The sequence below is a fragment of the Homalodisca vitripennis genome, chromosome 4 (genome assembly GCF_021130785.1).
Source record: "Homalodisca vitripennis isolate AUS2020 chromosome 4, UT_GWSS_2.1, whole genome shotgun sequence".
In the NCBI taxonomy this organism is placed as follows: domain Eukaryota; kingdom Metazoa; phylum Arthropoda; class Insecta; order Hemiptera; family Cicadellidae; genus Homalodisca; species Homalodisca vitripennis.
Window position 1 is genome coordinate 64,366,542 of NC_060210.1, and position 12,233 is coordinate 64,378,774.

The window sequence follows — 12,233 nt, forward strand, 5'->3', positions numbered from 1 at the left end:
TTCGTATGTGCAAATTGTAACCAACAACCTGAGCATCATGGTGACATAGTTAATGTTTCATCGGTTACAAAATCCCAAAAGGAGGATGACAGTGGTTTGTGTAATTGTTTCTCTCACATTAAAATATTAACAGACCAAATTTTGGACTTAACACAAAATCAACGTGAGTTATGCAATCGTTTGAAGTTTTTAGAAGCCGAGAATAATAGGCTTTCGTCAACAGTGGGTAACCATACAGAGGCTATTGGTAATATACTAACAAGTAACGATAAACAAATGACTTTTTCTAGTGTTTTAAAATCCACAGATAGAATAATTAGCTCCTTCCCCATAATTAAAGAAGATAATATTAATCTTATTCATAAATCTGGAAAAGTAAGAAACAACAGTCGGGATTTGACTACAGTAGTTGTGTCAGAGAATCAGCCAGCTGTCGGCAATAGCAGAAGCATAACAGTGTGGCCAGCTAATCCTGTAGCAAACATGATTTCGTCGACTAACAAAGAAAAAAACCAGAACATTGTAAAGGCAGTCGTGAGCAACGGCATTGGAAATAAAGGAACAACAGTTGGTTTGGTGGACTGTGTTGAGTTATCTGAAACTCTGGACATGGAACAAGGGAATCAAGAAAAGGAACATGTAAATAGTAACGAACATTTTACGGAGGTTAAATACAGAAAACGGAATCCTAATGCTTTGCAAACTAGTAATAATAATAGACCGGCTAAGACTACTAACAAAAAAACCTATGTTTTTAATGGGACGTGCATCTGTGAATAAGTTACAAGTTGCTGAGAAACATAGATATATTTTTGCATCTAGATTTGCTGAGAATGTGCAGTGTGATGATGTGAAAGAATATTTAAATGACATTGTCAATGGTAATTATGAAATTTTGAAACTAAAGAACAGGTTTCCAGGTTATAGTTCGTTTAAAGTCGGAGTCCCCCTATCACTATGGGAAAACATTTACGACCCTGATACCTGGCCAACTTGTACCTATATAAGTCGGTTCAGGTATTCCCGCAAAAGTGCTCTTGAGGGACATTTTTTGGAACCAGGCCATGTAATGGAACCAGGTACATAAGCCTAATAGGCTCGTCTCCTTTATACCAACCTAAGTCTATTTTAAATGGTCTGCAAGCTGATAGGCCCTCTACATATCGTGAAACTGAGGTAAACTTAGCTCACATTAATATCCAATCTATAAAAAATAAAGTAAACTTGATTGACATTTTTAACAGCACCACTAAGTGTGACATTCTTTGCGTTAATGAACACTGGTGTACGGTAGAAGAAATTAATTTTTACTCTCCAGCTGATTTTAACCTAGCGGCTAGTTTTTGTAGGACTTCTTCATATGGTGGAAGTGCAATTTTTGTACGGGAGACTTTTAAACACTCTTTTTCGGTCGTAAATGTTGATTTTATTTGTGAAACAAAACTATTTGAAGCTGTAATGATTGTTTTTTTAAGTATAAGTTTATTGATTGTGTCTGTATACCGTACCCCTGACTCTTCCATTGAACTTTTTGTTGATAAACTAACTCAACTTCTTGATTTTATTAGCAATAATGTTAAGTACCGTAATTTTAAGATTGTCATAGCTGGTGATATAAACATTGATCTCAGGAAACGTTGCTCAATGTCAGTTAAGTTTATTAATATGCTGAAATCTTTTGACTGTTTTTGCCTCAATAACCTTCCAACTAGAGGGGACTCATGTTTGGATAATTTTATATCCAACCTGCATCCGACAATGTTTAGCTGTGATACAGTACAATGTCATATATCTGATCATTTAGGCTTGCTTTTGAGACTTAAACTTTCTTCTACTTCTTTGCGTAACTCTTCTCTACCTACCAATAAATCTGTACAGTCAAACATTAGTGTTAGAGTTTTAAACGATTTTAATGTTGAGAATTTTAAATGTAGGCTAAGTAATATTGATTGGAATAAAGTAATTGTAGCTGCTGAAAACTTTGAGGTAGCCTTTAATAATTTTATGGAGATTGTGTCTCACTATTTTAATGAGTGCTGTCCTTTGAAAAAAGTTAAAAATAAGAATCCTAGCAATAAGATCTTGAAGTCCAAAAATTGGTACACACCTTTTTTAACTAAAATCAAGTTACTACTAGATGTAAGTCATGTAAAAACATGTGCAAAGCAGCTTGGACTGTGATTAATAATGAAACAAGGCGTACCCCTACTACTAGATGTACCCCTGTACATCAAGGCGTACCCCTACTACTAGATGTAAGTCATGATAAGTTTAAACTTAATCCTGATTTATTGGAGGTCCACAAAAGGATTAAAAAGTTTTATCGTGCCCAAATAGACATAGCAAAAAAGAATGCTAATGATGAATTTATATTAGGGTCAAAAAACATGTGCAAAGCAGCTTGGACTGTGATTAATAATGAAACAAGGCGTACCCCTAACAAATGCCAGACCGAACTCCCCATATCTGTCAGTGATTATAATAATTATTTTATCAATATTTGTAATTATGTCAATAGGCCTAATGATAATGTTAGTCTAAATTTAGCTAGTGCAAGTGACATGCTGGAGTCATCCGGTGTAAACAATCCAAAGGCTCTGCCTTTTAAATGGCATACTGTAAATCCTGTTGATATTTTAAAAACTGTTATTAGGCTAAGTAACTCCAGGGCTGAGGATGTATTTGGACTATCTAATTTTATACTTAAAGAAATAATTAGGGAAATATTTTATCCTTTAACTTATCTTATAAACTGGATGTTTTACACCGGAGTCTTTCCGCAATGCTTAAAAGTAACAGTAACTGTGCCTATATATAAAAAGGGAGACAGAACTAATGTAAATAATTATCGACCTATCGCCTTGGTACCAGTTATATCTAAATTATTTGAAAGTATTATTAAATGTCAGATTGAACATTACTTTGAACAAAATCAATTACTTCTGTCAGCACAATTCGGTTTTAGACATAATTTATCCACTATTAAGGCTGTTGAAAGTGTGGTGTCATACATTATTCATAGTTTTGAAAAAAAAGAAGAAGTTAGTGCCTTACTCTTAGATCTAACCAAGGCCTTTGACACTGTGCCCCACCAAGAGCTTATCAGAAAACTAAATTACTATGGAATTGAGGGCAATGAGCTTTCACTATTTATGTCATATATTAGTAATAGGTACCAGTTTGTTAAAATGGGTGATCAGAGGTCGGACCTTAAGCAGGTTATAAGCGGGGTCCCCCAGGGCTCTGTTCTGGGTCCCTTCTTATTCACGGTCTTCATCAATGATCTTCCCAAATTTGTGCCTAATAAAAGTGTACTCTATGCTGACGACACTACCTTGATGTGCTCTAACTTGCTCTCTGAAATTAACTCGGCTATGATTGGCTACATGAAGGAAAGGTCTGACCTCTGGTTTTCCGCTAATGGCTTAAAAATTAACGAAGATAAGACTGAACATATTAATTTTAGTTTAAGAAATAACTCTATACATAACTCTGTTAAGCTACTTGGAATCAACCTGGACACTAAGCTTACCTGGAAAAATCACACAGATATTCTTTGTACCCGTTTATCCAGAGTAATTTTTCTGTTAAAAAAACTTAAAACTTGTACTAGCTTCACATTGCTATTAAAAGCGTACTTTGCACTTTTCCACTCACATCTTCTGTATGGAACTCTCCTCTGGGGTAATTCAACTGGTGCTAAGGAGGTTTTTCTATGCCAAAAGAGAGCTTTACGCACAATTTTCAATATAGCCTTTAGTGACTCATGTAAACCTTTTTTTAAAGAACATAATATTCTTACTGTACCTTGTATGTTTATATTTCAAAGTTTAATGTTTGTTAAAGAAAATCTTGAAACACTTAGTCTTAGAAACTCTAGTCATGATTATTCCACCAGATATCGAGACCTTATTGACTTAGAATACACTAGGCTAACTAAGACCCAGCACACATACTTTTATGTTGGTGTAAAATTATTTAATAAGCTACCTTTAACGGCCAAAGATGTTCCTTGCACTAAATTTAAAAATGCTTTGCTCAAATGGTTAAGACAAAAAGCTTTTTATACAGTAGACGAAATGCTTTCTTGTAATGTAGACAATTTATTCTTTTAGTTTTTATGCTTTGTGACTTGTACTATTTACCATAAGTATGTAGTATGTATTATTTATTCTTTAATGTTGGTGTTATACTGTGTATATATATAAACCATCTGATGACATTGTCAATGCAGTTATTGTGGGCCGACAATAAAGATTCTTGATTCTTGAAAAATTAACATTGTTAAAATTAAACAGATACTGCTAATAAGTGTTCCCCTGGAGCAGAGCAGCCTAACTAATTACATGTAGTAGCACCAGAAGGTGCTTCACAGTATTTTGTCTGGGAGAGGGTTTAAATCCTTTTGAAGTAAAGTTCAGAAATTATGTTTTGAATTCGATGATACCTAATAATGGCTTCGTAGTTGTTTTCACTTATAAGTTACTCTCCTGTTATTCCATCATATCATCAGGTGATAGCCCACTGGCTGTGGGGACAGCTCTCCAGTCCTGTGGCGGCCGAGCGCGTACGCAGTGTGGAACTGCTACACCAGTTGCAGAGTGCGTTAGCAAGTGGAGATGTTGTGGAGGACTGTATCGGAGAAGCATTCATGGCACGGTCCAGCGGAGCCCGGCTATCCGCTTTCCGCACCTTCACCACTCTCTGGCACATCGGTCGTGAGGTTAACGCCCGTCTTGGCAACTCACTCCGTGTTTCCGATATCTTCTACAAGTAAGTCATCTTTTATTATCTAAGTCGGTTATAAAAATTACTTTATAGACCTCAAAACTATAAATCAAAAGTAATTTCATTATATAATGTATAATACAAGATATTTGATTAGGATATATGTACCATTATAGCAATCAGATAAATGTTAAGAACAATGAGGAGGTCCAGAAAAGAAATCAAATGGAATTTGAATAAGATCCTAAATTTAGATCCATCTACTTGAGTATTCTCTGGTTCGGATGTTAACAGATTTAACCACAGTCAGTTATTAGAGTTTATAGTGAGGTTGTAAAATTAATCAATTGGCTAAGTATCCTTACAATTTACTACATATTTCAGAATAAAAACATTGATTCAATTCAATTCAATATGTTCATTGTGAAATAATTTGTTTTTAATTAGGTAGAGTTTACTAATAGATTAATTGTATTCTATATTTTGTTTATTTTTATATTGTTCTTTTTTTCTATTGGTGATTGGTTCTTGTGTTTTATTTCATACATTATATCACAGATGCAAACATGTGTAGACAATGTGCTATATCTTGATGAGGCATTTCATTTTCCTACAGAATTCCTGAATTCTTTGCAGTCTTCTGGAATACCTCGCATAAATGAGTGTTGAAAGTAGGATGTCCCGTCATTTTACTACGTGATCTTAATCCCTCTAAATTATGCAATGGTATATGATTACTGGTAAACTCTTTAAAACCTACATAAGATAACTCACAATACTGACTGACTGGATGTGGAACTGGAGAAATTGTTTTAATCCTTTAAACCCTACTAACTTACCTTTCCAATTTAAGTGGCTGCAATTTCCTGTGAAATTATCTTTTGCAATGACCATTAATAAGTCACAGAGTTAAACACACAATGTTGCAGGATTATATTTAAGTGTTCAGTGTTTTTTACATGGACAACTATACAGGGTGATTCAAAACTAAACGGCAATCTCTCGGGAGCTTATTCTATAGCTAAAAACAAGTAAAAAAGTACATATAACCATATGCCCGGAAACGCTTCGTTAGCGAGTTACGCCTAGCGAAAGATTTCGCCCGGATTTCAGAACCCTTGGTGAAGTCAGGCCGTATAAAAATGGTAAAGGTAGTTACAAAGATACAAATACGATTGTTTTTTATGTTTTTATATCTGAAAAAATTTATTAAAATTCGTCCCAGAGCTGTAAATGCAATACTTTCAGAGATATCTTACGTAAAACACAAGAATTGGTGCAAAGAAATAACACATTTTTGTGTTTAACGTAAGATTACTTCCATAAATGTTAAATAAAGGTCATTTTTTTCTTAAACAGATTTGTAGAACATTTAATTCTGAAAAGATTCATGTGAATTACTTAGGAAAAAAATTAATAATAGGTATTGAAATTTAGTTTTATTTAAAAATAAAACAGACGCACAAAAATGCATATTCTTATCTGCATAAAATATTAACTAATGTTTAGGTTGTGAGTAACAGCTGATCATTTATTCTAGACTGAACATTAACATAAAATGTATTTACCTTTATAAAACTGTAATAATCACCTATAATAGTTGCTCAAAGTGTCCTCCGTTGTTAGCAATGCACGTTTTCGCACGACGAATCCACTCTTTTCTAGCGCGTTTCATAACGTTTGGAGCATTCTTGATAGTTTCTGCCGCCTCTGTAATGCGATTACGTAACTCCTCTATAGTGTTAATCCGTTTTGAATAAACAATTGACTTCATCCAACCCCATAAGAAAAAGTCTGCTGGCGTGAGGTCAGGAGAACGTGGTGGCCATTTTACTGGTCCATTTCGACCAATCCATTGTCTACCGTATGTATCATTTAAATAGTTTTTCACGTCATTAGAAAAATGTGGAGGTGCTCCGTCGTGCATAAACCATGCATTTATTCTGTTTTGAACAGGAATATCTTCCAAGAGGGTAGGCAGGTTTGTTCTTAAAAAATTTAAGTACGCTACTCCATTAAGTCGATTAGGGAGGAAAAATGGACCAATCAAATTATCACCCAGAACACCAAGCCATACATTGACTGAAAATGTATGTTGAAAATGCCTCGTCGCAGTTTCATGTGGGTTGTCGTACGCCCAAGTATGGGTATTACGAAAATTTACAATTCCATTTCTAGTAAAACAGGATTCATCAGTAACGAGAATACGCCGAAGAAAATACTGATGTCGTAAACAATTTCTTCTTAACCAGCGGCAGAACATCTTCCGTTTATTAAGATCTTGCGATAATAAGTCTTGAACACGTGTTATATGGAATGGGTACAACTGTGCTTCATGAAGTGTCCGCCATACGCTTGACTGGCAAATATTTAACTGACGTGATAATCGTCTGGTGCTTGTGGTTGGTGATAATTCTACAGCATTTATTATTGCTTGTTCATTATTATAGTTCCTTGCGCTACGTTGACGACCAGTATCTATTCGCTTCGGTTTAAAGCTACCAGTTTCTCTAAGTCGTCTCTCCACAGCTTCAAATGTTTTGCAATCAGGTGTTCTTCGATGTGGAAAAGTATCACGATATTCCTGAACTGCAGCTAAACCATTCTTGTTAACTTTGCCGTAAATCAGTATCATGTCCGTATACTCTTCAAACGAATACATACCATTTACATTATCTGCCATTATTTACTAAGATAATTACCATACACTTTTATAAAAATATTTAATAAAATATTTTAAAAATAAATATTTAATAAAATATTTTATACACTTGTATAAAATATTTCCAAATAATCACAGGATCTCACAAAATACAATCTTCACACGCCACAATACAAAAACCTCCATAAAGGTTATTCAAATATTACTTCATGAACTTAATTGTTGATCAGCTGATATTGCCAACCTTTGCAAAGAAAATATGACGATAAAAAGTGTTGAATAAATGATCAGCTGTTACTCACAACCTAAACATTAGTTAATATTTTATGCAGATAAGAATATGCATTTTTGTGCGTCTGTTTTATTTTTAAATAAAGCTAAATTTCAATACCTATTATTAATTTTTTTCCTAAGTAATTCACATGAATCTTTTCAGAATTAAATGTTCTACAAATCTGTTTAAGAAAAAAATGACCTTTATTTAACATTTATGGAAGTAATCTTACGTTAAACACAAAAATTTGTTATTTCTTTGCACCAATTCTTGTGTTTTACGTAAGATATCTCTGAAAGTATTGCATTTACAGCTCTGGGACGAATTTTAATAAATTTGTCAGATATAAAAACATAAAAAACAATCGTATTTGTATCTCTGTAACTACCTTTACCATTTTTATACGGCCTGACTTCACCAAGGGTTCTGAAATCCGGGTGAAATCTTTCGCTAGGCGTAACTCGCTAACGAAGCGTTTCCGGGCATATGGTTATATGAACTTTTTTACTTGTTTTTAGCTATAGAATAAGCTCTCGAGAGATTGCCGTTTAGTTTTGAATCACCCTGTATATTGCTCCTTTCATGGGTAACTTCCAACAATAAGCTATATATTAATTCAAACAAACTCTCCAATAACATAAAGTTTTTTATTTTGGTGAGGCCTTTCGTACTCAATGAGTACATCTTCGGACTCACACAACTGAATGAAAGTAATAATAACAATAGTAACATAAACAACATTAAACAACATATGTCATTAAAAATACAAAGAGGTAATATTCTATGACAGCACAGTATGTTATATGTATATATAAAAATAAAGTTTATATTTAGTTAAATCAAATAAAGTAACGGTAAATTTTGAAAAGGTCCAGGTTCGTTGTTTACAGATTATTTTGGTTCTTTTTTATAAAAATTGTTTCATACGCATCAAGGAATTTTTTATTTTGTACTTCTTTTAATAATTTGGCATTTGAAAAAGAGTGTCCAGTTTGAAGTGCATGTTTTGCCATGGCTGATCTTTCTTCCTGTTGGTATTTTAAACATGCCCTATGTTCCTTAGCTCTCTGTTTTAACTTTCTTTTTGTTTGGCCAATGTATTTTAAATCGCAATTGTCACAATTAATTTGATAAATTCCAGATTTTTCTTCTTCATTAATTTTATTCTTGGGATTTCCTAATATATTCTTTAATTTAATTTTGGAATTTTTAGATACATTAATATTGGCATGTTTCTTAAAACTTTTAGTAATATCTGTAGATAGATTGTTGTAGGAAACAGATATCCATTTTTCAGGTTCTTTACTTTTGATTTAATATAAGGTTGTTCTAGAATTTCTTTCAATAATTTTCTTTTTCTTTTTTATCATATTGTCAATCATGTTAGTTTTGTAGCCATTAAATAAAGCAGTTTCCTTTATTTTCTTAACTTCTTTTTTATAATTTTCTGTTGATAATGGAGTATGTAAAAGCCGATGGATTAAATCGTGAAAAGCTGCTCTTTTTTGTGATGGGGGATGAAATGAATCAACTGGAATGAATCTGTCATTTTGTGTTGGTTTTCTGTATATATCGAATTCAAAATGGCCACTCGTATTTTTCATGATTAATAAATCGAGAAATGGGAGTTCATTTTCTATTTCACAAGTGAATTTGATAGAAGGATAAAAGGAGTTGAGAGAATCGATACAATTTTGAAGATTTTGTTTCTTGTTGAAAACAGCAAAGATATCGTCAACATATCGCTTCCAGATTCTGGGAAAATAATCCATTGTTTCCTTTGCATGGGTTTCAAATTTACTTAAAAATATGTTTGCAATAAAACACGAAAGTGGATTTCCCATGGCAGTACCATCAAACTGTTTGTAATATTTTTCTTGAAATTGAAACACATTTTGGGACATACTAAGATTTACTAAATTAATGTATTCGTTAACAATAGTTGTTTCTAAATTTAAGGAAATCAGCCAGTCCTCTATGATTTTGATAGTATCTTTAATTGGTACGTTTGGATATAGTGATTCAATATCAAACGATACAAGATATTCATCTTCTTCGATCTTTAAATCTCGTGTGGAGTTTATAAAATCATACCTATCTTTAATGGAGATATGTGTTGTTTAACAGAAAAACTGCTGTAAGTAATGTTTATACAGATATTTTGTAGTTTTCAGTAGTAATAATAGTCTAATGTTAGATAAATGATTATCTAAATTAGATAAATGATTATCTAAATTAGATATTATAAATTTATCGAATTTCATTATTTCACTTAATTGGTAAAAGGCCATTGGTTATTATTAGCCAGATTAGTACGTTATATTATTTTGAGGTTATATGGGAAAATAGTGGTCAATATCAATGATTGTTAAAAAATAATAAAAATATATGATTGTTTATGATTGAGTATAAAAATATTATAAAAAAATGTACTGGATCCTTGCCAAGTCGGACTGAGTTGCTAGTTGAAAATAATACAGATACAGTCATCACTGTCCAACATTTGTTTAGAAGGGGAACCTTGCAGTTTTATATGTCTTCGAACAGAAGATTTATGAAAGAATACCAATTTCAATGTAATGAGTTAGTCTTACTTTTACTATACAGTCTGCTCCAATTTACTAATCTTGTTGTTTTAGATCAATGTTGAAAATGTTGGATAATCTTCAGCTACCAGACAGCAGTGCTCTCAAGGTGGAGGCTCAGAACTGGCTGTTACATTCCTTACTGCGTGGGGACATACACCGCCTCCTGGATCCTATACTGACTATGCTGTTGGAACCTGCCACAGCACGTGTGAGCGTGCTGCATGTGCGCATCCAGCAACATGATGAGAACAACTTCACGGACCCAGCAAATGACGACAAGTCCCCACGAATATACGCTATCAGCTCTGTCGATGGTAATGTCATCTACCATGTGGCAGAAAAGTGTGCACGTAGTGAAACCAAACCCGGTAAAGCTAAACGTGTGTTTGCAGTGCAGACAACTTTAGCTGGACAGGACTCTAGTAAACTAAATGCAAAATATGTGACTGAAAAAAAGGCGACAATTTTATCTGACGACATCGGCGATCCTTATCAGGCGCATTCAAAAAATTTAAATTTACTCCAAAACATTTCAGTTTTTGTAAATCCATTCTCAAGGGACAGCCTTCATAAAGAAGCGATCAACACAGACTTTGATGACTACTATGAGGATAGGAAAGAAAACAACGGAGAGTTGATCGGGAAGGCAATTAGGTTTAATGGATTGGACTTAGATAAGAATAAAAGTAAATCCACCGAAGGTTCTAATAGATTAGGTGCGAGTGAGGAGAAACGTAAGAGTAAAATGTTTAAAGTACAGAGAAACAATTCTTTTACATCATTAGAACACGAAATTTCCAGAACTGAAAGCAACCAGACAAAATCCTCTGTCGATCTTTTACAGTTGGCATCGCTCTCGGACACAATTTTTACAAAAGTGAGTGATGGAGAAAGTTTTGAGAAGACTCGAAGTGGGAGAGGGTCTATCTCCAGTGATGGATTGGTAACAGCCGCCAGTGCGGACACTAACGGGGAGATGGTGCGTAGTTGGTCATACCCTGGGAAGGATTCGGACTCCTGTGAGCCTGACGAGTCAACCTGTGCAGAGGAATACTTTAAGTCTCCCAGCGCCCCTGAGACCTGGAGAGACTCTGAGGGCTGGACTGTAGTGGAGGATGTTATGAGTGATCTGCTGGACAGGGTTGCTGCTCTGTCTGGGGACTTTGAGGTGAGAGTATGGTTCAGATTACAGGTAGATTATGTGTTCAGATTTGTTTTATAAAAAAAAGTTATCTTATTTGTAATTCTTGATTTACATGACAAATATCATGTTTTAAATTTTGGGTTAACAATTATTTAAATAGGAAAGTAGGAATTATATTTGGTATATAAGCTTACCTGGAAAATGTAATAGAAATACTCAATGTAAAGTCAAGAAAAGCTATGAAACTATATTTTGATTAGTCTAATTTAAGCATAGCAAGTTTAAATTAAACATATTCAGGCTCGGTAATGCTATGTGCTTTATCTCAAGAGCTTCTCATTCACAAGCATTTGTTTCACCATTCCTTAATGACATATTTAAGTTTTTATTGTAAAAGCATAAGCTATATATTCTACTTCTAAATTATGAAATGTGCTTGTGAGAATTTTCACCTGTGGCTTGGGAGCAGGACAATTAGTGTTTTCAAATAAACCCAGACTAGAGTCTTATGTATTCAACTCCACACTTTCCTGGGGTTCATATCAGGATGTTTCTTCCCTCAGCAGAATCAACAATGTCACTGTTTGTTTGATTTTTGTTCATGAGAGGGTCTTTGAGACAAAAAGTGTTGATACTTTTGCAAACCTTGGTTTGACTTCTAAGGACCTCAACTACTCTATGAAATTCTGTTTTCTCAGATTGTGAGTCTTATCATGGAACATTGGTATCTGAGGATATATCTTTACAGAGATGGCATTTTTAGTGATTATCCGTACTGTAGTGTATTTAATGCGCAGAAGGAAACTGCTGAACGCCTGTTGTTTGACTGCCCTGCAA

The 12,233-nt window shown here is 33.9% G+C and overlaps 1 protein-coding gene across 4 annotated transcripts in view; it reads left to right on the forward strand.

Annotated features, from left to right (window-relative positions):
- The window catches only part of LOC124359412 (protein dopey-1 homolog), a 165,103-nt gene that overhangs the window by 95,688 nt on the left and 57,182 nt on the right, over positions 1-12,233 (forward strand). For all 4 annotated transcript variants that reach the window (XM_046812136.1, XM_046812137.1, XM_046812138.1 and 1 more), the window contains 2 exons: positions 4,514-4,773; positions 10,304-11,420. In XM_046812136.1, coding sequence (XP_046668092.1) covers positions 4,514-4,773; positions 10,304-11,420 — 1,377 coding nt within the window. The remainder of the gene's footprint in view (positions 1-4,513; positions 4,774-10,303; positions 11,421-12,233) is intronic.